At 48.5% G+C, this 25,532-nt stretch overlaps 1 protein-coding gene across 2 annotated transcripts in view; it reads left to right on the forward strand.

Annotated features, from left to right (window-relative positions):
* Positions 1 to 25,532, forward strand: part of LOC308584844 (putative cation-transporting ATPase 13A5) — a 72,737-nt gene that overhangs the window by 15,657 nt on the left and 31,548 nt on the right. For both annotated transcript variants that reach the window (XM_081190004.1, XM_081190005.1), the window contains exons 2-10: positions 157 to 330; positions 7,807 to 7,950; positions 12,551 to 12,621; positions 13,334 to 13,414; positions 14,563 to 14,632; positions 16,306 to 16,440; positions 17,326 to 17,398; positions 18,888 to 19,019; positions 20,739 to 20,909. In XM_081190004.1, the coding sequence (XP_081046130.1) occupies positions 157 to 330; positions 7,807 to 7,950; positions 12,551 to 12,621; positions 13,334 to 13,414; positions 14,563 to 14,632; positions 16,306 to 16,440; positions 17,326 to 17,398; positions 18,888 to 19,019; positions 20,739 to 20,909 (1,051 nt within the window). The remainder of the gene's footprint in view (positions 1 to 156; positions 331 to 7,806; positions 7,951 to 12,550; positions 12,622 to 13,333; positions 13,415 to 14,562; positions 14,633 to 16,305; positions 16,441 to 17,325; positions 17,399 to 18,887; positions 19,020 to 20,738; positions 20,910 to 25,532) is intronic.

Raw genomic sequence — 25,532 nt, forward strand, 5'->3', positions numbered from 1 at the left:
GATGCACATTTAGAAATCGTTTCTGCAATTGGAAATCTGTAAATCTGGCACTGATTATGCGAGAGGAAGAAACACTTCTCTCTGTCCATTTCCGCCACCTGCAGTTCTGATGAAGCAGGGACATTGATACTGATATACACCGATCTTTCCCCCCAGGATATATTTGGCTACAAGACTAAAGGGTGCCGGAGGGCCCTGTGCCTCGCTGGGTACGTCCTGTCCTGCGGAGTCCTCCTCCTCCTCTTCTACTGGAAGCCTGAGTGGGACGTGTGGGCCAACTGCGTGCCCTGCGACTTGGAAGAGGCCGACGTCGTGCTCTTGCGGACAACGGTGGGTGCCTTTTGCATCTCCCAGGCAGCTTCCCCAAGTTCTCATCCCCAGAGGTGGCAGCCAGGCGGGGAATCACAGAGCTTCCTGCAGGCCGAGTCTCCCACATCTCACTGGGCAGTAACCCGGGAATTGGCTAACCTGTGGAACTCACTCCCACAGGAGGCAGTGATGCCACCAATTCAGAGGGCTTTAAAAGAGGACGGGATAAACTTAGGGAGGTTTTTTTTTCTTTCTTTGGCGATCCCTCGTAGCCGAGCCAGATTGTCTTCCATAAACACGATTTTAACAATGAGTCTATAAGTGACTGTGGAGGCCAGTTCTGGATCCACACGTCTTTCCACAGTGGGGACATTGGTTCCCGGGCAGGAGTTGATCACGGTGAGGGTTTGCCAATCCTACCTTCCTCTTAGTACCTTTCTCCCTTGCGTCCTGAGTTCGAGAGTCTTCAAAGCCCAGGACACCTTTGGTAAAGGCTGTTCTCCAACTTGAGCGCTTGCAGGCCAGTGTTTCCCAATTGATGGTGTTTATACTACATTTTTAAAGATTTGCCTTGAGAGAGTCTTTAAACCTCTTTTGCTGATCACCAGCATTACGCTTTCCATTTTTAAGTTGGGAATAGAGTAGTTGCTTTGGAAGACGATCATCAGGCATCCAAACAACATGACAAGTCCAACGAAGTTGATGTTGAAGAACCCTTATCTTTATTAAACTGTTGCAACAGGGTCCTCACTCACCACACACAGGATGGAGGAGGAACCCAGAACAAAGGTGTGCAAGCCCTTATATAGACTTTTGAAATTCCCACCCTGTAGCTCAAGGTAAAGGGACACCTGACCCTTAGGTCCAGTCGCAGACGACTCTGGGGTTGCGGCACTCATCTCGCTTTACAGGCCAAGGGAGCTGGCGTACAGCTTCTGGGTCGTGTGGCCAGCATGACTAAGCCGCTTCTGGAGAACCAGAGCAGCACACGGAAACGCCGTTTACCTTCTCGCCGGAGCGGTACCTATTTATCTACTTGCACTTTGACGTGCTTTCGAACTGCTAGGTGGGCAGGAGCAGGGACTGAACAACGGGAGCTCACCCCGTCGCAGGGATTTGAACCGCTGACCTTCTGATCGGCAAGTCCTAGGCTCTGTGGTTTAGACCACAGCACCACCCGCGTCCCTCTGTAGCTTAAGACCATCCCCAAAAACATCATACATACATCTCAGAAGGAGGCAGGTCTACAGCAGAATCCTGTCTGGCAGGAAACCTGTTGATGGGTTTACCTGGAGAGCCTGGCCATTCTTTTCTGGTGACAAAAACTTAATTCCTGAGTCCAGGTCACAGGCTCACCGTATTCATATGCCTAGAGAAGCTTCCAGTTTGGAAGAATCGTAGAATTTTATGTTCAGTTTCTGTTAATTGATTTTGTGGGAACTTGCAGATTCTGGCTTCACACAATTAACTCAAGGCAGTGTCAATTTACTCTTGGCAGAAAGCCAAGGTCTGCTTGACCTAGAAACTACTTACTCTGATTGGTTAACGACCAGCACTCAACTCTGTTATCTAGGAATGCTAGCACAGTTTGGTGTGTTAGGTGTGTTAGGAGTAAAGTGCTGTGTATGGTAGAGAGAGAGAGAGAAAGAAAGAAAGGATTTATTTGCTTTGTTTTGTATGCAGAAACTCTGCTGGTTTTATTTTTCCTTTTAATAAATCCTGTAAATAGTTATTCTGAGTCTAGCTGACTAGTCATTACCACCTCAACTAGCTTCTTCGCTGTGCAGGAAAACTCTGCTACGTTTGGGCTAAAGCCAATAGGGCTATGCCTGACACTTCAAAGTTCCATTAGGTTATGGGCATTGTGCTGCCAGCCTGAGTTGTGGTGGTGTCAGCATCAACGGTGTTGGTTCCAGTAGTTCCAGAAGTTGTTGTTCCTGTTGGTGCAGCAGATGGACACTGGCTGGTTCCTGACTGTGGTGAGCTGGTGACGCAGTGGACACAAGGACAACAGCTGCAGCGTGTGAGTGCTGGGTGCTGTGGTTCCTGTTTTCTCTCTCGGTGGTCGTGAGTAGCTGGTTCCGGGTTCCAGGGACATCGCTCTCAAGATGGCCTCACAACCAGTTCAGATGGCTTTTGAGCGTCTGAATGACTCCAATTACTTGCTGTGGTCGGAACGCATGCAGGCAGTGCTGCAGAGGGATCGTCTCTGGCAAGTGGTGAGTAAGTTTCCTGTGAAGCCTGATGATGAAGACCTCGATAAAGACCAAAGAGCAAGGGCCACAATTGTCTTGGGGCTGGAAGATTCCCAGTTGCCATATGTGAGGGGAATCAAGACAGCTAGAGGTGTGTGGCAAGCACTTAAAGAACTCCATGTGCGTGAGACAGCGGTTTCCAAGCTGTTCATTCGCAAGGCATTGTACAAGGCAATGTTACAGCCTGGGGTTACAATGCAGGAACACCTACACAGTTTACAGTTAAAGTTTTCTGCGCTACAGGAAAGAGACTGTGCACTAGACCAGCAGGAGAAGGTGGCTATTATTTTGAGTTCTCTCCCGGAAAGCTGGGATAATTTAGTTTTGTCTCTAGAAGGCATGCAGGAGCATGATTTATCAGTCAGTTACGTTACTGGGCGTTTGATTGAAGAATGGCAGAAGAGGCAAGAAAGGTCGTTGGCTGCAGAGGCTTCTACTGGTGGGCGGTTTGGAAGGAGTTCTCATGCCGTGCCAGAGGTGGAGCAAAAGCAGCGTACTGGTGAGGAGTCAGCGTTTGCTGTTAGGCGTTGTTTCCGATGTGGGTCTTCAGCGCATCTAAAACGACAATGTCCGGAGTTGGTCAAGTCTCAGTTGCCGGTGAAGGAGCAGAGACGAGATCAGCAGCAGCAGCAGCGTAAAAAGAAATTCTTCAAACAAAAACAGTCGGCTCAGCTGGTGACCGCCAAGGTCAAGATTGCTGATGAGAAACAAACGGTCTGGGTGGTCGATTCTGGAGCGTCTCGGCACATCGTGAATTCAGATGAATTGTTTGTTTCCAAGAACTCAGCACAGCGCAGCCAGGTGGCTCTAGCAGACGGAAGTACTTCCGAAGTGATTTCGGGGGGTGCAGTTTTTGTTCCTTGTCTTCGTGAATGCCTGCAAAATGTACTTTGTGTGCCTTCATTAAGGAGCAATCTGATGTCTGTAGATTGTTTGCTAAAAGCTGGGTTTAAAGTGTATTTTGAAGGAGACAGTTGCATTATTAAGAAGGCTGGTGAGATTTTAGGCACTGCTAAGTCAGAGGGAGGCTTGTTTTGGCTTAAAGCAGGATCTCAAGTTGCAGCAGTAGTCAGTAAATCTCAGCCTGCAGTGAATAACAAAGCTATACATGACAACTGTGTGCACTTATTGCATAGGAAAATGGGGCATGCTTGCTGGAAAAGTGTACTAAAAATGTCTGAATTGGCTGATGGGGGTAATTTAAAGAGTTGTAACAAGTACCTTGATTGTAATGTTTGTAAAAAGGTTAAAACCCACAGAGTCTCTTACCCCAGAAGTGACAGAGTTAGTGAGTCACCGCTACAGCTGGTTCACATGGACGTAATTGGTCCATTTGCTGTAAGCAGGGGTGGAGCGCGCTTTTCACTAACAATTGTGGATGACGCCACGCGTTACTCTTGGGTTTTTCCCATGAAGAATAAGGGTGATGTGTTCACTAAGTTCAAAGGCTGGGTGGCATCTGTGGAAAGATTTCTGTCCATTAAACTCAAAAGGATTCAGACGGACAGAGGTGGCGAATTTATGTCAAATGCCTTTAGAGATTGGTTACAAAAGCGTGGCATTGGGCATAGAAAAACGAACATTTTTTCCCCAGAGGAGAATGGCGTTGCAGAGCGAAAAAACAGATCTTTACAAGATATGATGTTTGCCATGCTTGATGATGCTGATTTGCCCATGTCTTATTGGGGGGAGAGCATGCTCACCGCGTGTTATCTCCAAAATAGGCTCTTTCATCAAACAATAGGTACAACTCCGTACTTTAAATTGTTTCAGAAAAAACCTAAAATTGACCATTTGCATGTGTTTGGATCAAAAGCCTGGGTATTAATTCCGAAACAAATGAGGAAGAAGGGAGATCCTAAGACCAAACAGTTAGTGTTTGTGGGTTACCAGGAGCTGGGAAAAGGTTTCCGCTTTGCTGAAGGGACAAATGGCATTGTGATCTCCAGGAATGCCAGTTTTTGTGAACATAGTGGCTGGGAGAGACTACATGCCAATACTGAGGTTTGGTTTGAACCTTCCCAGGAGCTTCATGACTCTGAACGTAGACACAGAGAATCAGAGTCTGAGGGGGAGGAAAGTTCAGATAAGAGCTCTCAAGAAAGTGGAGTTAGCCAGAGACCAGTTGCTAAGCAACAAAAGAGAGGTCGTAGTTCTGAGGAGGAAAGTGGGTCAGAAGAAAAATTTTCTCCCAGAAGATCTAAAAGACAAAACAAAGGAGTGCCTCCGGTGCGTTTTTCTCCTGATACTGCAAATGTGTTTAGTGTAATTGCAGAACCCAAGAGTTTTCAGGAGGTGTTAAAGTTACCAAAAGAGGAGGCAGAGCGCTGGAAACAGGCAATGGAGGAAGAGATGTCCTCTCTGAATGAGCACAAGGTCTTTACACCAGTAGCAGCGCCTGAGGGGGCAAAGATTGTAGGCTGCAGGTGGGTGTACAAACTTAAACCTCTGGTGACAGGAGAGTACAAATACAAAGCTCGTTTAGTGGCTCAAGGATATTCTCAGAGGCCTGGAAAAGATTATGACGAAATTTTTTCCCCTACTGCTAAGGGGGACAGTGTAAGGCTGATTTTAACGCTTGGAGCAAAGAGAAAACTCCTGTTAAACCATTTTGATATCCAGACTGCATATTTACATGCATCAATATCAGAAGACCTGTATCTAGCCGAACCGCCTGGTTATGAGACAGGTTCAAATAGAGTGTTGAAATTAAACAAAGCTCTATATGGTCTCAAACAGGCTGCAAGATCTTGGAACAAATGCTTCCATGAGGCCTTAGTGTCATTTGGTTTTAAGCAGAGTACAGCTGACAATTGTGTTTATGTACGTGGTACAGGCAGTGATCAAGAGTTTTGTCTGATTTATGTAGATGATGTATTGTATGCCTGTAAAACAGATAAACAAACTAAAAGGTTTGCAAAGCAATTGTCCAGTAAGTTCAAAATGAAAGACTTAGGCCCGGTTAGGACATATCTAGGGTTGGAAGTGTGCTGGGCCCAAGATGGCAGCTGCCTAATTAGTCAGCAGAACAAAGTTAAACAACTACTGACTACATACAGGATGCAGGATTGCAAAGGGGCAGCGGTGCCTATGGATCCAGGTTTCATAAAAACACTTCATATAGATGAGAGTCCTGAATTTGAACATCCTGATGTATATCACTCTGTAATTGGAAGTTTATTGTATCTAGCACAGTGGTCCAGACCTGATATTAGCTACGCAGTAGGCATATTAAGTAGATTGGTCTCAAAACCCACACTAAATGCCTGGAAAGGGGTAAAACAAGTTCTGAGATACCTCAAACAGACAATTGGCTATATGTTACAGTTAAATTCTTCCGAGGACGAAATGTTGAGTTGCTACTGTGATAGTGACTGGGGAAATTTGCCAGATAGAAAATCTGTCACAGGACTAGTCATAATGGTCGGTGGAGCTTTAATCAGCTGGCGGTCACGCAAGCAAGACGTTGTAAGTGTGTCATCAACGGAATCAGAGTACGCCGCATTGAGTGAATTGTGCAACGAGGTGATTTATTTCAAGCATTTGTTAGCAGATTTAAATGTAAATTGTGGAGAACCAGTACAAGTTTACATTGATAATCAAGCTTGTATAACCTTAAGTAAAACAGAGGGTTTCAAATCGCGTTCTAAACATATCTCTGTAAAATATCAAAATGTACGTTGCTGTGTACAAGACAATATAATCACCTGTACTTATGTATCAAGTGAAGAAAATGTAGCAGATGTGTTAACTAAACCATTGGCAAAGATAAAGAACAAGCAAATGTGCAAGGGTTTAGGTTTGCTGGAAAAATAATCTCCTACATAGGTGTTATTTGATGTTAATTGTCCAGCAGAATCTGTGAGGGGGTGTTCAGTTTCTGTTAATTGATTTTGTGGGAACTTGCAGATTCTGGCTTCACACAATTAACTCAAGGCAGTGTCAATTTACTCTTGGCAGAAAGCCAAGGTCTGCTTGACCTAGAAACTACTTACTCTGATTGGTTAACGACCAGCACTCAACTCTGTTATCTAGGAATGCTAGCACAGTTTGGTGTGTTAGGTGTGTTAGGAGTAAAGTGCTGTGTATGGTAGAGAGAGAGAGAGAAAGAAAGAAAGGATTTATTTGCTTTGTTTTGTATGCAGAAACTCTGCTGGTTTTATTTTTCCTTTTAATAAATCCTGTAAATAGTTATTCTGAGTCTAGCTGACTAGTCATTACCACCTCAACTAGCTTCTTCGCTGTGCAGGAAAACTCTGCTACGTTTGGGCTAAAGCCAATAGGGCTATGCCTGACACTTCAAAGTTCCATTATTTTAGAATAGGAAAGTAACCCCCTGGGGCAGTGGCGTAGCGTGGGGGGTGCAAGGGGTGCAAGCCGCACCGGGCGCAACATCTGGAGGGGCGCGCTCGCTGCCTCCGGAGTCGCCGAAGAGCCTCGGGCGCAGGCTGTAGCAGAGCCGCATGTCTCGCGGCGCCCGGCTGAAGGCGCCCAGCAGGCAGCGGCTCTCAGCGCTCGCCGTGGAGGACGCGCCAGGCAGCCCCTCCTCACAGCCCTGCCTCCGCCGCTGCTGCTGCAGCTGCTGGGCCGTTGCATTTTCCTCGCCTCTCTGCCCCCCTCCTCCTCCGGGCAAGCGGCGTCGTTTGGGCAGCAGCGCCAGCGGCAACTCGCAGGTTAGGGGTTAGGGGGGGCGCAAATTACGTGCCTTGCCCCGGGTTAGGGGGCGCAAATTACTTGCGTTGCCCCGGGTGCTGACAACTCACGCTACGCCGCTGCCCTGGGGTCATCTAGTCCAGCCACCTGCCGTGCAGGAATCAAAAAGCTCACAGTGTAATTTTTTAGGCCATCATCATTACGTCTGAAATTTATGGAAGTGGACAGTCCGGTACAGTCTGTGATTTAAAGCTCTGTCTCCAAGCACCCTTTTTCTATTCCAGAGCTTTCCCCATGAAAACCGGCTCTTTAAAGCTCAATCAGAGCAAACATTAAGCTGAGGAAAACTCGAATGGACATTTGAATCCAATTCAGCTTTGAAGCGGTTTTTTGCAGGGAAAATTCCGGGGCAAAACCCAAAAAACCCTCCATGCTTGGACACAGAACGCTAAATTGCGGCCCTCAGCCTGGAAAGAGCAGGGCAGAGGTTGAGTGTGGAAGAGCTTGTGTGAATAGCTGCGCGATTTGTCCTGCTTTAACCGGATTGTGAATTACCAACGGGATTCACGCTGTGTTTTCCCTCCCCTAGGATGAGTTCCAGAAATACACCAGGAAGAAGGTGATCCACCTGGATTTGCAGAGCGTCTTGGACAGTGAAAAGCTGGACCACCTCCTTTTCGGCGCTGACCAGGATTCCGTCATCAGCAGGGCCATCATGAAGCCTGGAATGACGGTGAGCTCTCCGCGGCACAAGCCGGCAAATGAGCGATGGGCACGAGAAAGAGGCTTCTTTCTATCCCCTCCTTCCCTGCCCCTTCCTTTCTAGATCGGAGAAAATTCTTTTCTTCTTTGGCGGTCCCTCACAGCCAAGTAAGATTGTCTTCCATAAACACGGTTTTAACCGTGAGTCCGTAAGTGACTGTGGAGGCCGATTCTGGATCCACACCTTCTTCCACAGTGGGGACATTGGTTCCCAGGTGGGAGTTGATCACGGTGAGGGTTTGCCAAGTGTGCCTTCCTCTTAGCACGTTTCTCCCTTGCGTCCTGAGTTTGAGTGTCTTCAAAGCCCAGGACACCTTTGGTCAAGGCTGTGCTGCCGACTTCCTTTCATCTGTCCTGAATCTTCCAGCAAAAACCTTCCCTTTGCCTCCGTCCCGAAGAAGCCCGGGGTAGCAGATGCGCAAATGAAGCTACAAGGCTCCTTTGCCCCAGAAGCTCTTTCGCTGAGCGGAGGCTGTGATGCCAGCCGCCCCCTGCCTTGCTTGCTCCCCCAGGACGAGAGTGGCAGGATGCTCGGCCAGGGCGGGGGCTGTTCAGGGGCAGGTGCGGCACTTACCTGGGCGGCGTTGCTGTCTGGCTTGACAATGGTGCGGCTCACTTGCACGCTGCCTTTGCTCCCGTCCGAGCTGGACTCCTCCATTTTCTGTAAGAAGGAAGGAGGAGAACACAGACTGCGACTGGGAGAGTCTCCAGGACCAGATTAGAGGGTGGCAAAGATGGTGAAGGGTCTGGAAGCCAAGTCTTAGGAGGAATCCTTGAGGGGCCTGGAGATCTTTAGCCTGGCCAACTGTCCTTACACGCTTTGGCTGAGATTCCTGCCTTGCACGGGGTTAGACTAGAGGACCTTTGGGGGTCCCTTCCAACTCTACAATTCTCTGCGTCTTTGAGAAGATGAGACTGAGAGGAGGTCCGTGTTTATGGAAGACAATCTTACTCGGCTGAGTGATCGCCAAAGAAGAAGAAGTAGAAGAAGGATGACGAGTCCTTCTGGATGAGGCCAATGGGGGCCTATCAAGGGCAGTATCCAGTTCTCACCGTGGCCAACCGGATGCCTGGAGGAAATCTGCAATGAGGATTCGAACACAAGATCCATGTTCTCCCCTCCTGTGGCTTCCAGAAGCATCGCTGCCTCTCCTCCCCCTCCCCAAACCCTCCCGGCCCTTGTGGGAAACAGGGGAAGGCAACTGTCCTCTGCCCACAATCTTGGGCTGCAACTCTTTCCGTGTTGCCCCGCTGTGGGCTCCCTCCAGGGGCCTTTCCCAAGCAGCAGCGGAAGGACGGACACACCAATGGCAGGAGGCGCAAAAGGAGGTTCAGCTGATCCTGGAGCAGATTGACAGGTTGTGTTGCAAACAGACAGGAAAAACCACGTCCTGGAGCGGAGCCAGAGGGCCCGAGTTTTGCTCTGCCTGTTAGCAGAGGGATGGAGCCGAGGGGAGGGGACCTCTGGGGCAACGTTCCCACGCTCCTCCCTGCTGGAGGTGGCATGAGGACAAGGCCTTCAGCCCCGTGAACGTGCCGCGGAGCAGGTCCCCGGTGCCAGCCACGTGAAGGGCAGCCTCCAAAATCAAGGAGGAGGGTGATGCAATGTTTATGCCAGATTTCCTCCGACAACGGAGCAGCCGCTGTGTCCCTGTGCATTCAGGCAAGGGCAGAGGAGCTTTGGCACGCCCCAGACTCCTTTCTGAGGAAGCCCCGGGCTTTGCACTGCAAACCACAAGCGCTCTGCTCAGTGGAGTGTCTTTGCAAACCAATTGGTTCCCAGGGCCTCCCTCCATCGCTCAGTCACACAGTCCCAGGGTCCTGGCAGGTCCCCAGTGAGGCATGGAAGCAGGAAGTGGGCCAGGAGGGGCAGCCAAACACAGGGCGACTTGTGCAGTCCGCACACTTTGCTAGGCTGGCAAACAGGAGACCCAGGATGAACAAGGGCTGCAGATTCTTGGATGTTTCCAGTCACTGCAGTCAACTCTTCCTCCTGGAAGCTGTCCCTCCCGGGTGATCGTCAGAGGATAAGCGCCTGCTGGATCCAGCCTAAGGCCCCCCTGAGCCATCATCCTGTATCCCAGTGGCCATTCAGATGCCTCTGCAAGCTTCCTCTACCTCTGCTGCAGCCGCTTGTGCTTCTAAAAACATGGAGTCATCTTCTTCTTCTTTGGTGATCCCTTGTAGCCGAGTAAGATTGTCTTCCATAAACACGGTTTTAACAGTGAGTCCGTAAGTGACTGTGGAGGCCAATTCTGGACCCACACGTCCTTCCCCAGTGGGGACATTGGTTTCTGGGTGGGAGTTGATCACGGTGTGGATTTGCCAAGTGTGCCTTCCTCTTAGCACATTTCTCCTTTGCGTCCTGAGTTCCAGCATCTTCAAAGCCCATGACACCTTTGATAAAGGCCGTTCTCCAACTGGTGTGCTCGCAGGCCAGTGTTTCCCACTTGTCGGTGTTTATACTACATTTTTTAAGCTTTGCCTTGAGAGAGTCTTTCAACCTCTTTTGTTGACCACCAACATTATGCTTTCCATTTTTAATTTGGGAATAGAGTAATTGCTTTGGAAGACGATAATCAGGCCTCCAAAAAACATGACCAGTCGAACGAAGTTGATGTTGAAGAATCATTGCTTCAACTCTGGTGATCTTTGCTTCTTCCAGGACACTGGCATTCGTTCGCCTGTCTTCCCAAGTGATGTGTAAAATTGTATACTGTGTCTCGCAGAGGCTAGAGATGCCAACTGGTCCTCTGGACCCCAAAAGAAAATTATTCCCCGGGGCAAATTTCCTGACTTCTAGGTCTCCCAGCCCTTGTCATGCCAAGGTCACTGTCAGAGCACACCGGACTTTGACAAAGATGACAAGCTTGCGCAGTGGGGCAAGGGCACCATTCACGCCCCCTGCCGCCACGGCAGAGTTATCTGGGGCACAGCAGAGAGGTCCATATCTGCTTATGGGCTGGGATGCTTCAGTGGGCAAGCAGGGCTGTAATGGCTTGTCTCTCCCACAGACGCGAGACACCGGCAGTAATTATATCAGGTTTATTGCTCAAACACATAAATCACTCCGGAGCTCCTTCACTCCGTGTCTGACTCCAAGTTTGCAGTTGCTGAGTCTAAACACCGCCCTTCCTCTTCTTCCAATAGGGGAAAAAACCCTTTCGCTTCCGCTCTTTCCCCCTCCTCTCACTGACCTTTTTGCGCCTGAGTTTTTGGGCTAGCTATTCCGGGCCTCTCCCCTTCTGTCTCTGAGCTATCTGCTGCTTGCTCTCTGACGTTTTCTGAATTCCAGTTCAAATTCCAGTATCCTTATCTCCCTTGGCTTGCTTAGATTCCCAGCCTCTGTCAGCTCCGGAACAAGGGCACATTCAGAGCCATTGAGCATCGTGGGAGCTGTTTGGGAAATCCACAGGAGGATCAGGAACGCCCCCCCCCCCCAAAAAAAAACCCCACCTCCCTGTTTACATGGGGAAGGTGGGGGGAACAAATAATAATAATAATAATAATAATAATAATAATAATAATAATAATAGTAATTTATTTGTACGCTGTCCATTTGGCTGGGTTTCCTCAGCCACTCTGGGCGGCTTCCAACAAGGATTAAAAATACATCAAAATGTCACACATTAAAAACTTCCCTGAACAGGGCTGCCTTCAGATGTCTTTCACGTTTGTGTACATAAGCATGGGGTTTCAAAAGTTCCTGCTTCTTTTTTACTTAATTACAATGGTAACTAAGTAAATGCTGTTCCTCTAATCCTGATCTAACCAACCCTCCTTCACAACTACCACCCCCCCTCTCACTCTTCACTCCATCCTCCATCAGTGTCTCCTGAAGAGGCCAAAAACCATCTTGGCTGCGAGTCCTGGAAGACCGTCTCCCTTTCCCCACCTGGCCTGGGAGAGAAGGGCCCAGTGAGACGGATGGAAGGAGAGACTCCAGCTACAAAAGCTGAGGCTGCTGAACAGACTCTGGCTTAGGATAATTATTATTTTTTGGGGGGGTTACTGTAAGGTTTTATATATTTATTTTAGATCTTGTTGTGATTTATGTGGTTATTCTTCAATTTGGTTGTGTATTCTACTGTTTTATTGTTTACGACTGCTTTGCTATTTATTACATTTGCACAATGACTTTCACCCAAAGATCTCAAAGGTTGGTCTGTTAGGAATTCTTTTGCTGAATATCCTGCAGGGGGTTGGAGAAGATGACTCACGCCATCCAGTCCAATGCAAACATTCAAGCATTGAAGCTACAGCTTTTTAATTTTTAATTTTGGATTCAGTAAAGTAAACCAAAGAAATATTCATAAAGACAGCATAGGGCGGAACATTATCATGAAACTTATCATTCCGAAACATGATGAAAAATACCCAAAATTTCACAAGAAATCTGATGATTTATATGATTTATATGTATTTGCACATATTAATTTATAGGTATTTATAGGTATCATTTCACAATAAGTTAATTTAATCATTGTTCCCATTTGCCCCCCCCCATCCATTCATTTTATAGATGCTTTTAAATAAATAACCCTAACCGTAATCATGCATTGTTCTAACAGGTGAGATATATCCATGTACAAAAAATCCGTTATGTCTGGGACCTCGCGGAAAAGCAGTTCCTGAGAGTCGGGTGAGTTTTTAACTTGACTCTTTTTAACTTGATGCAGCAATTCTGGGCTGCATCAATAGGAGTATAGCATCTAGATCAAGGGAAGTAATAGTGCCACTGTATTCTGCTCTGGTCAGACCTCACCTGGAGTACTGTGTCCAGTTCTGGGCACCACAGTTCAAGAAGGACACTGACAAACTGGAACGTGTCCAGAGGAGGGCAACCAAAATGGTCAAAGGCCTGGAAACGATGCCTTATGAGGAACGGCTAAGGGAGCTGGGCATGTTTAGCCTGGAGAAGAGGAGGTTAAGGGGTGATATGATAGCCATGTTCAAATATATAAAAGGATGTCACATAGAGGAGGGAGAAAGGTTGTTTTCTGCTGCTCCAGAGAAGCGGACACGGAGCAATGGATCCAAACTACAAGAAAGAAGATTCCACCTAAACATTAGGAAGAACTTCCTGACAGTAAGAGCTGTTTGACAGTGGGATTTGCTGCCAAGGAGTGTGGTGGAGTCTCCTCCTTTGGAGGTCTTTAAGCAGAGGCTTGACAAGCATATGTCAGGAGTGCTCTGATGGTGTTTCCTGCTTGGCAGGGGGTTGGACTCGATGGCCCTGGTGGTCTCTTCCAACTCTATGATTCTATGATTCTTTTTTTAACTTGGAGACTCTGAGGGGTCGGAGGGGCCCTGGCTGAAATTCCCTCTCACCTTTCTGCCTCGTCTCCTTCCAGGTCGCTGGAGGACTCCAACACTTGCTACGAAATCCATCACAAATTTGGAGACGGGCTGACGAGGAAGGAGAAGGCTCTCAGGTGTGGTCCACGGGGCGGAGCTGCTCCGCATCTAGTCCAACCTGCTGCAAAGCAGGAATCAATTTAATCCCTCTTTCTTTTACATTTTTTATTCCATTTTACAATTTAATATTCAACACATTTATCATATGAAAGAAAACAGAACAAAACAAAACTCTCCCCACCCTGTGACTTCCCTCAACTTCCCCTTCTGGTTCTTTAACTTCTGCTTAAATTTTACCTTATTTTCCCTCTTTTAGCCGAATGCTCTTACATTCTTATCATTTTCATACCAAATTTTCTTCCAGTTACTTCTTACATTTAATTAATTTCCGTATTGTCGTTTCTTGACCTTTACTCTTGCTTTCTTAATTGTCAGTGTTTTACTCAAACCCTGCTAGTGAGTCCATTTCTTCACAATATTTCTGTAAATACAGCACGAACGATTCCCAGTCTTTTTTAAAACCTTGCCTTGCCTTGCCCTGCCTTGCCCTGCCCTGCCTTCCCTGCCCCTTTCTATCGCTTCTTAAATATGTCTCCACGCCTCTGGCACTATCCAGCAGGGTCTTGTCTTGTCTTGTCTTGTTTTGTCTTCCCTTCCCTTCCTTTCCCTTCCTCTTCCTCTTCCCCTTTCTCTTTCTCTTTCTCATTCCCTTTCCCCTTTCCCCTTTCCCCTTTTCTTTCTATCGCTTCTTAAATATGTCTCCATGCCTCTGGCGCTATCCAGCAGGGAAGGAGCTTAGGAGATAATTTTCTGTGGGGGACCAACAACTTGGATGGCTGTAAAAGAGGATTAGACAAATTCACGAAGAGAGGCCTATGGATGGGCTCCCAGCCAGGACGGCTCTGCTCTGCCTCCACAGACAGAGGCAGCAGCCATGTTCCTGAATCCCAGGGGCTGGAAACCTCAGGAGGGGAGAGAGTTGCTTTTGTGTTCGAATCCTGCCTTGGTTGGTTTCCCTTTGGTGCATCCAGTCAGCCCCTGTGAGAAGAGGACGCTGGACTGGATGGGCCCCTGGCCTGATCCTGCAGAGTTCTTCTCACGTTCTTGAGATTGGACAGAAGGAGCAAGACACACACCCTGCCAAAGCCCTGCCTTGCCCTGGAGGTCTGGGCTGCTTGTTCCTCAGGTCTTACGGGGGTCTCCTCCTCTCTCCTCTCTTTCTCAGGAAGTTGGTCTGCGGCCCCAACGCCATTGAAATCGAAGTCCGCCCCATCTGGAAATTGCTCTTTAAAGAGGTAACGGGTTTTTTTTTTTATTTCGGTTATTTGTTAAAGTTACCGTATTTTTCGCTCCATAGGGCGCACCTAGTTTTTAGGGGGGGGAAATCAAGAAAAAAAAATCTTATCCCCCCCCCCAGCCCCAAAGAGCAGCGTACAGGCTGGCACAACCTCTCCCGGAGGGGTTGCGCGCGGCTATGGCACAAGCCAAGAAAGCCAGTGGGGTGGATCCCACTCGCTGTTTTGGCTGCCAGGAGAGGCTGCGTGGGGCTAAAGTGGAAGCCATAGCCCCGTGCAGCCTCTCCCTGCCGGAGGGGCTGTGCGCAGCTATCCCTGAAGCCGGGAGAGCGAGAGGGGTCGGTGCGCACCGACGCCTCTCGCTCTCCAGGCTTCAGCGAAAGCAACGTGAAGCCTTTGGAGCGCGGAGGGAGGCTTAGCGTTGCTATCGCTGAAGCCAAGGAGCCTGCATTCGCTCCATAGGACGCACACACATTTCCCGTCAATTTTTGGAGGGGGGAAAAGTGCATCCTATAGAGTGAAAAATACGGTATATACTGTTGGGATACTGCCAGGGAGATATAGTCCATCATGGCCCCAAGCCGGCTGCTGGACGATCCATCGATCCCTGTAGTCACGCAGCTCCAGCAATAGCGACACGAGTTCTCTGGAATACCTTGCCACATTCCAGGGCTCGTGCACACCCTTTATCAGCAGAAGCACAGCCAGAAAGTTGCACAGCAGGAGAGCATATTTACAGACTTTATTCAGCGTTGATCAGAACAAAGGAAAAACATGACCGTTCTGAGTCAGAGTCTCCGACCGACTGACAAATCGAAAGCAACAGCAAACATAAACATCCTGTGAATAGGACATGCGCAGACTCTGTGACTCACAAAGCCTGCTCCCTTTTAAGGTGGAACAGAAATATCCTAACATATACCACTCTTCCTCCGAAGATTGCAGGGAAAGAGGCAGCAGCCATCGCAGTGGCAGGGTGGATGGGTGGGGAGGTGGCGCTAAGGTTACTGGAGAGACCTATTTATTTGTTGCACCTTTTCCTCTGAGGAGCTGATGGTGGTGCGCATGGCTCTTGGGCCCCCACAACAACCCCGTGAGGTAGTCTAGGCTTAGAGAAGGCAGCGACTGGTCCCCAAGGTCACGCCCAGTGAGGAGCATCATCATTTATTATTTCTACCCTGCCCATTTGGCTGGGTTTCCCCAGCCACTCTGGGCGGCTTCCAACAAAAGATTAAAATTACATTAAAACATCAGGCATTAAAAACCTCCCTAAACAGAGCTGCCTTCAGATGTCTTCTAAAAGTCAGAGAGTTGTTTATTTCCTTGACATTTGATGGGAGGGAGTTCCACAGGGCGGGTGCCACTACCGAGAAGGCCCTCTGCCTGGTTCCCTGTAACCTCACTTCTCACAGGAAGGGAGCCGCCAGAAGGCCCTCAGAGCTGGACCTCAGTGTCCGGGCAGAACAATGGGGGTGGAGATGCTCCTTCAGGTATACTGGGCCGAGGCCGTTTAGCAGGGATTCGAACCCTGGTCTCTCCTAGGTCCTAGTCCAGCAGTCTAACCCCTGCGCCACACTGCCCCTCTAGTCAGCAAGAGGCCCAGCATGGAGTCCTGGGATGCTCGTCGGTCAGAGACAGGCGGACTGATGTTCTCTGCCCCATGTTCTCTGCAGATCCTGAACCCTTTTTACATCTTCCAAACCTTCACGCTGACCCTCTGGCTGGTCCAGGGATACATCGAGTACTCCATTGCCATCATCATCCTGTCCGTCATCTCTATCGCCCTCACGGTGTACGACCTCCGACAGGTGAGTCTGCCACTCCTGTTGCCCTGGTCAGGGCTTCTCCTAACGTAGCTTTCCTCCACTCTTTCCTGGCACGGTTAAAGCTCCATGTCCAAAGGCTCTTTTTGTGCTTGGTTTTTTTTTTTTTTTGCTCTGGAGATTTCCCAGCAAAAAGCTGCTCTTTAAAGCCAAATTGGAGCAAACAGCAGTCTGCGGAAAACCCCAGTGGCCATTTGTTGAGCTTCAGTTTTAAAGAGTGAGTTTTCACAGGGAAAGCTCTGGGGCAAAAAAAGGGGGGGGGCACTCAGACACAGAACTTGAAAGCCTGGAACTCAGGACAAGAGGTCACTCCTGCCTTTAATCCGTCAGATTTGTATAGAGCTTTAATTCTAAGCAAAGGATGGGAGTGCCTTAAGCCTCCCGGAAGACCTCGCCCTCTCTCACGCCGCAGGGCACCACCCTCTCAGAGGCACCTCTTCCACTCAGCCTTTGGTTTATTTGACCAGCTTTTCTGCCTGGCTTTTCCCATCCTGCCGACCCCCTTAGCCATATTGTGCCAGGGCTGATGGAAGTTGCGTGAGAGAAAGTGGAAAGGGAAAAGTTTTCCTCCCTCTCTCCTAACGCTAGAACGCATGGGAATGTTGGAAGATTCAGGACATGTTTCTAAAAAATAATAATAATATTAAAATCCTGCTTCACACAGCATATGGTTAAACTGTGGAACTCCCTGCCACAAGGTTTCCCACAGTAACCTGATTGGCCCCTGTGAGAACAAGATGCTGGTCCAGCAGGCTCTCCTTTTGCATGTGATTGAATTTTACTCACTAGAGAGGGGCCAACTGGAAGGCCCCCCCAGACCAGCCTTCCCTGCTCAGACATGCTCAGCGCCTAAGTCTCTTCTTTCCGCAGCAATCAATCAAGTTGCACAACCTGGTGAAGGAGCACAACAAGGTGGAAGTCCTGGCCTGGACCAAGAATGAAGGTGTGTGGGTGGGTGTTTGTATTGGGGTCCTGAGACAGCTGCCTTCTTCTCCTGCCCCGCAGCCTCCCCTTCTCCTCCCAGCACTATCCGGCTTCCCCATCTCCCCACACGGGGCAGCCTCAAGGCCTCCAAAGGAAGGGTTCCCAAACTCTCCTGGGCCCCCCGGGGCCGGATTTACGTATAAACTAAACAAGTTGTAGCTCAGGGCCCCACTCTCTTGGGCCCCCCAAAAAATTTAAAGGGGGGAAAAACTGGATGTACAGTTCCAAAATAAAAGATAAAAAGCAAATACAGTGGTACCTGTATTGTTCCGGAGGCCCGTTCGCAACATGAAAAGTGTGCAACCTGAAGTGCCGTATCTGCGCAGGTGCACGGTGCAATTTAGCGCTTGTGTGCATGCGCGAGTGGCGAAACCTGGAAGTAACCCTTTCCAGTACTTCCGGGTCGCCGTGGGATGTAACCTGTAAGAACATAATATGAAGCAAACGTAACATTGAGGTATGACTGTACAGTGGTCCCTCGGTATATGAACTTAATCTGTTCCGGAAGTTTGTTCTTAAATTGAAACCGTTCTTAAACTGAGGCACTCTTTCCCGAATGAGGCCTCCCGCCGCCAGTGCCCTTCTACCATTCAGATTCCGTTCTTAAACCAAGGTAAAGTTTGCAAACCAGGACACTACTTCCAGTTTTGCTGAGTTTGTAAACCGAATCGTTCGTAAACAGGACTTTTCTTAAACCGAAGTACCACAGTAAAATAAAACCTACATACAGCAACAGTGTTTTGTGTTGTGTAGGCTCCTATTTATTATGTGCAAATGGCTTTAGATACCTATTAGGTTCATAAATTAATATATAGTGCATATTCAACATAAAAACAGTGGCAATTTGTTGTTGACAAAGGACAGCTTGACATATACAGGGCCCCATTACCTTCAGTAGCTCGGGACCTCATTAAAGAAGAAGAAGAAGAGGAGTTTGGATTTGATATCCCACCTTTTACTCCCCTTCAGGAGTCTCAAAGCGGCTAACAATCTCCTTTCCCTTCCTCCCCCACAACAAACACTCTGTGAGGTGAGTGGGGCTGAGAGACTTCAGAGAAGTGTGACTGGCCCAAGGTCACCCAGCAGCTGCAGGTGGAGGAGCGGAGAATCGAACCCGGTTCACCAGATTACGAGACTACTGCTCTGAACCACTACACCACACTGGTCCTGGGGCCACCCCCCCCCCGGTTCCATTAAATCCAAAAACAGATTGGAAAACAGGGCCCAAACCAGGAAATAAAATAATAATAATAATAATAATAATAATAATAATAACGACACCCTGTCTTTCCCCCTGAAATGAATTTCAATAGGGACAAGCCTAAGGTTCTATCCAGACTTTTAGGCACAGCTCAGCGCTTTAAAGCTCTGCGCCTGAGCGGTTGCTGTTGTTGTTCCGGCACTTTTCCTGGGAAACCTGCGCTTTAACAGAGCCCCTTTTCCTGCAGGGAGCTGCAAGGTGGAATCCTGCCAGCTGGTCCCAGGAGATGTCCTTCTCTTGGAAAGCCAGAAGTTTTCTCTGCCCTGCGATGCCATCCTGATAGAAGGGAGCTGCGTGGTCAACGAGGGGATGCTCACAGGTACACAGAACTGCCCTGGCCTCCCTTTGCCCTTCTCCCACGCCCTCCTTCTGCCCGCTCTGCTTTCTTTCTCACGCAGATGAAGGGATTTGGAGGGAGGCAGCCTGAAAGGTAAATTTAAAAGGGGGCAGGTAAATTAACCTGTGGCACTCTCTCCAGCAGGGGACAGTGATTTGGCCGCCAAATAGAATGGCTTTAGAAGAGGATGGCGCAAACTCATGGCGGGGGAGAGGGCTGTCAGTGGTCCTACTCTGCCCCCACAGTCAGAGGCAGCGAAGCTTCTGGATCTCAGTTGCCAGAGGAAAGAGGGTGATTGGGCTCGGATCCTGCTTGCCCGTTTCCCATTGGGGCATTTGAGACCTTCGGGTGTAGGGCAGTGTAGAAATTAAAAATAAAAATAAACATTTGGATGGCCCCTGTGAGAACAGGATGCTGAACTGGATGGGGATATTTTCACCTCCTCCCATTGCAAGAATCTCCTGATGTTTTCGGAAAGGAGGGGGCGGAAACTGCTCTTCGCTTCTTCCACTCCTGCCTGACTCTGTGGGAGTCTCTGTGTTCTCTATGTAGAGATGAGACAGTTGTGGGTCCAGTGCACTTAGACCTGCTTTCCAGGAGTGGAAGGTCTCTGGAAGTGCTCCAGTTCGCCTAGTCCAGTTGGGGCAGATCCAGATATGGAGCCAAGTCATGGGCATCAGCTCAAAGGCGTACGGTCACTTCTTACCTTCTTATGTACCATATTTTTTGCTCTGTAGGATGCACCCGACCATAGGACGCACCTTGTTTTAGAGGGGGAGAACAAGAAAAAAAATTCTCCCCCTCTCTGCACAGTGCCCCTTCAGCGAAGCGGCAGGAGAAACGGAGCCCCTTCCATTTCTCCTCCCGCTTCGCTGAAGGACCGCTGCGCAGCTCTCCCTCTCCCACATTGCCTTCTCCTTCAGCGAAGGCAACCCGAAGTCTCCAGAGCGCAGCGGGAGTTCCTTTGGGTTCCTTTCACTATCTTTGAAGCCTGGACCCCTCTCGCTCTCCAGGCTTCAGCAAAAGCAACGTGAAGCCTCCGGAGCGCGGCGGGAGCGCTCCCTCTGTGCTTCGGAGGCTTTGCGTTGCTATCGCTGAAGCCAAGGAGCCTGCATTCGCTCCATAAGACACACACACACATTTCCCCTTAATTTTTGGAGGGGAAAATGTGCGTCTTATAGAGCGAAAAATACGGTACAGCATTCATGGGCACCATCCCCTTGGCAGCTCCTTCCGCTCTCTGCAGTGCCACCTCAGTGTGTGCCATTGCAATGAAGACAACGCTCTTCCCTTGCCTGGCCCCACCTTGGTTTTCTTCCCCTTGTATCTCATTGCCGTTTGTAAGCTCCTTGGGGCAGGGCCTCCTTTGAAGCGCTGTGCATGTTGATGGTTCTGTGCAAAGTAATCACCACCATTAGTAATAATCCATGCACACTGATTCAAGCTGCAAGAAAGGCAGTTTTGCGTAGACATTAGGAAGAACCTATTCTGGTTCTTCAAGATCCTGTTTGATGGCGGAATGGTCTCCTTCGGGAGATGGTGGACTCCTTCCTTGGAGGTTTCTAAGCAGAGGTTGGGGGGCCATCTGTCTTGGATGCTCTAGCCGAGACTGGATGACTCTGGGGGTCCCTTCCAACTCCACGATGCCGTGATTCTGTGGTGATGTCCACTGAGCGGGTGGGATTTGGGCTGCGTTTGCAGGCGAAAGCGTTCCCGTGATGAAGACCCCCTTGCCCCAGACGGACAACTCCAAGCCCTGGAAAGTTCACAGCGTGGAAGACTACCGCCGACACGTCCTCTTCTGCGGCACAGAGGTCATCCAGACCAAGCGAGCCGGAACAGGCCCCGTCAGGGCCATCGTGCTGCAGACAGGTGAGTCAAGCAGCTGTTGTGTGAAAAAAACTGCCCCCTTTCCCTTATGGGGTATGCGGGAGCCCCATAGAGTCCTTTGTAGGTTCTCCATTGGTTGGAGAAAATAACAGAGGTCAGGCAGAGAATATTGAGAAGCAAAGCAGCTAGTAAGCCTGATCTTTATTGAACTGTTGCAACAGGGTCCCCACTCACCCCACACAGGAGGGAGGAGGAACCCAGAACATTGGTGTGCAAGCCCTTATATAGACTTTTGAAATTCCCCACCCTGGAGCCCAACCCCCCCCCCCCCAACATCATACATGCATCATAGAAAGAGGTGGTCCCCAGCAGAAACTGGAGTGTGTTGCTTCTCTCCTGTCTGCCAGGATGCCTGATCCTGCCTTACCTGATTGCCTTTTCTGGGTGGCCTGGCCATTCCTTGGAGATGGTAAATCCTTAGTTTCTGAATCTCTTACGCATATTGAGAGTGTGCTCAGCTTCACAGATACTTGCCAGACTGTATTTGCAGGGAGGTGTAAGCAGCCCCTACAATTGGAAAGCTTTCCCCATTTCCTTCCTTCTTGCAAACACTATATGTACTGTTTCAGACACTATACTTATGCATGTGTGTTTGCCTTGTACATTTATGTATTTTATATATATACTGTATTTTTTGCTCTATAAGACGCACCCGACCACAAGACGCACCTAGTTTTTACAGGAGGAAAACAAGAAAGAAAATATTCTGAATCAAATGTTGTTGAAGAGGCTTTGTGCGGCTATCCCTGAAGCCAGAACAGCAAGAGGGATTGCTGCGCAGCAGTCACTCTTGCTGTTCTGGCTCCAGCGATAGCTGCGCAGTCTGCATTTGCTCCATAAGACGCACATGCATTTCCACACTTTAGGAGGGAAAAAGTGAGTCTTATAGAGCGAAAAATACGGTGTGTGTGTGTGTGTATGTGTGTATGACTTTAGAATTCCTATAACACAGCTTTGTGATTTACACGTCTTTAAGGTAGGGAGATGGGTGACCCTGAGTGCGGGGGAGGGGGGGAGAGGAGAGAAAAATCGAAGCTATTTTTGCAATTAGGACTCTTGCCTGTTGGTCCCTGGGTAGGTCATGGCCTCCCTTTTCCCTTCTTTCATGCCCCCCCCCCGGTTTCTTTCTCAATCAGATTAAGGGATTGGAGGGAGGCAGTTTTGCAGGTGACAGGGGTGTGGGGGGTGGTGGTGGTGGAAAGTTAAACTATGGAACTCTTCCTGAAGTGAAGCGTGACTCTCCTTTCTTGAAAGTTGATGGCGCATGTGATGAATGCATGCAAAATCCTAAATTGAGCTTGACTCACCTGGTGCCAAGAGGAAGCGCTTTGCTTTCGAAAACTAACAATAGCATCCAGGGAGGCAGGAGAATGTAGACCTGCAGGTTGTGGTCAAAGAGCCTCTTCTCCAGGTCTGATTTTGGTGCCCCAAAAAGGGTAACTGTGCCTTGGGCAGCTCAGTGATAAGCGAAACCTTTATCAGGAGTATTCAATCCGCTCTGTGGAGCGGGAAGGGGGAATGAGAGATGGGGAATGAGAAAGGAATCCAAGGGCCTTCTGGTGGTTCCTTCAGTGCGAGAAGTGAGCTTACAGGGAACCAGGCAGAGGGCCATCTCAGTGGTGGCACCCACTCTGTTTTAACCCTCCCATCAGATGTCAAGGAAATAAACAACTATCTAACCTTTAGAAGACATCTGAAGGCAGCCCTGTTTAGGGAAGTTTTTAATGTTTGGTGTTTTTATTATGTTTTTAGATATGCTGTTTGTTGCCCAGGGTGGTTGGGGAAACCCAGCCAGGTGGGCGGGGTATAAATAAATTATTATTATTATTATTATTATTATTATTATTATTATTATTATTATTACTATTATTACTATTATTACTATTATTACTATTATTATTATGGCAGGAGATGCATGTCTGTCCCCCACAGCCCACGTTGATTATCACGCAAGAGGATTAGCACTCTCTTCCAATATCTGGAGAGGGACATGGGTGGCGCTGTGGGTTAAACCACAGAGCCTAGGACTTGCCGATCAGAAGGTCGGCGTTTCGAATCCCCGTGACGGGGTGAGCTCCCGTTGCTCGGTCCCTGCTCCTGCCAACCTAGCAGTTCAAAAGCACCTCAAAGTGCTTCTCAGATTCATATCCTGCCCAGAGACGTTGTGGGCCAGGAGGACTGAAACTGACCCACCTTCTCACCAAGTCAGTTCTCAAATGCAGAGAGATGCCTTTCAAAGTGACTTCTCTCCCGGCCTCCTTCTCTTGACCCAGCCTGGGGTTAGCTCTGCCTCGTCCTGCTTCTCTTTGAGGTTTCCTAAGCAATGTTCTAGGGATGCGGGTGGCGCTGTGAGTTAAACCACAGAGCCTAGGGCTTGCCGATCAGAAGGTCGGCGGTTCGAATCCCTGCGATGGGGTGAGCTCCTGTTGCTCGGTCCCAGCTCCTGCCCAACTAGCAGGTCAAAAGCACACCAACGCAAGTATGTAAATAGGTACCACTCCGGTGGGAAGGTAAACGGCGTTTCCGTGCACTGCTCTGGTTCGCCAGAAGCGGCTTAGTCCTGCTGGCCACATGACCCGGAAGCTGTACGCCGGCTCCCTCGGCCAATAAAGCGAGATGAGTGCCGCAACCCCAGAGTCAGCCATGACTGGACCTATTGGTCAGGGGTCCCTTTACCTTTTGTTGTTGTTTAGTCGCTTAGTCGTGTCCGCCTCTTCGTGACCCCCTGGACCAGAGCACGCCAGGCACTTCTGTCTTCCACTGCCTACCGCAGTTTGGTCAAACTCATGCTGGTAGCTTGGAGAACACTGTCCCACCATCTCGTCCTCTGTCGTCCCCTTCTCCTTGTGCCCTCTATCTTTCCCAACATCAGCATCTTTTCCAGGGAGTCTTCTCAGCATCTTTTCCAGGGAGTCTTCTCTTCCCATGAGGTGGCCAAAGTCTTAGAGCCTCAGCTTCACGATCTGTCCTTCCAGTGAGCCCCTTTACCTTTACCTTACCAATATCTGGAAGGAGAAGCAAACCTTCTTTCTGCTGCTCCAGAGAATAGAAGCTGAACCAAAGGATTTAGGCTGCAAGAAAGGAGGTCTCAGCTCAACCACAGAAAGAACTTTTGGAGGGTGAGAGCTGTTCCACAGTGGAAGGGTCTCCCTCGGAAGGTGGGGGCCTCTCCTTCCTTGGAGGGTTTGAAGCAGAGCTTGGACGGCCATCTCTCAGGGATGCTTTAGCCGAGGTTCCTCATTGCAGGGGGCTGGACTGGATGACCCTCGGGGTCCCTCCCCACTATGATTCTATTGCTGGGAAAGTGTGCCTGCCCTCTGGGTTCCTTCCAAGTCATTGTTCTTAGAGCTAGTTTCATATGAGGCTGTTTCTGGGACCGCAGGCGCATGCCATTTTACACACTCCTTTTTTTTAAAGTAATCTTTATTAAATTTTCAAAAGGTTACAAATAACAGAATAGAAAAGAAAGAAAGAGAGAAGAAAAAAGTAAGAAAACCAAAAGAAAAGGCAAAAAACAACACAGAAAATTTCCACCTTTTAACACTCATTTTCAGTAACTTCTTTTCAAGACTTCCCCACGTCTCCCCTTATTGTATTCCAACTCCAATTGTTTATTCAAGCAAGTTTTTCCCTTAATGTCCTAAAGCATAGTTTATTAAAATCACTTAACCCTGATTTAATTAAAATAGTTTTTTTGTAATAGAATTAAACTTTAATTCATTGTTATACCTTAGCAGTTTTTAAAGTATATACCTTGACCCTATATAAAGAGAGGAAACAAAAATGTAACAATAAAGTTAAAAAAAAGATACCTTTCCTAAGGTTGCCACTATTTCTCCTCCACGGATTCCCCATTCTTGTAGTGATAAAAATCTATAGATTTTATGCTGCAAAAACAAAAAACAAACCCCCTTTGGACTTCTAGATCCCACCCTTCTCTCCCCGGTTTCAATCCCTAACCAAAATCCAATTAGTCCATCTTTTTAGCCTGGTGATCTTACGTCCGAGGCTCGCAAATCTCTCTCAGTCCCTTTCAGCCGGTTTCTTCGAAAGTCTCTCATACTAAACACCCAGGATCGAAGAAGTATTTTCCCAATGCTGACCATGGTTCTTCCAGCGAGGCCTGTTTGTTTAAAGGTGATACTCCAACTCTGTTTCTTAAGTCTATATGTCTCAAATAGTCCAACTTTCACCTTGGTTACTTAGTGTTCTTTTCCCTTCCGATCCAAAAGTCAAATTTATTTGTATCAATCTTTCTTTGCTTTCAATATTTTGTAGCAATATAACCGGTTAGAGTTTCAGCTTTCAGTTTTTCCAACTTTGACAGCTAGTTTGACAGCTGTCAAAGGTTCCTGTAGATCCTCAGCAGGCTCTTTACACGGGTTACTCCCGGGCTTGAGAAAAATGGTACTTAATCCAAACAAAGTAAACTCTAGTCCTCCAGCACATTAATTTAGTCCTTTAAATCCGTGGAATTTATATCCAGTCACGACAATTCTTCCCGCAACCTTAGTTGACAGGTCCTTGCTTTGAACTGTTTACAATAGGAGGGAGGCGGACTTCCTTTTTTTTTTCACCTCCCCCGCTTGTGCCAGATCCAAAATC

This window comes from Podarcis bocagei, assembly GCF_964188305.1.
Source record: "Podarcis bocagei genome assembly, chromosome: 4".
Classification (NCBI taxonomy): Eukaryota; Metazoa; Chordata; class Lepidosauria; order Squamata; family Lacertidae; genus Podarcis; species Podarcis bocagei.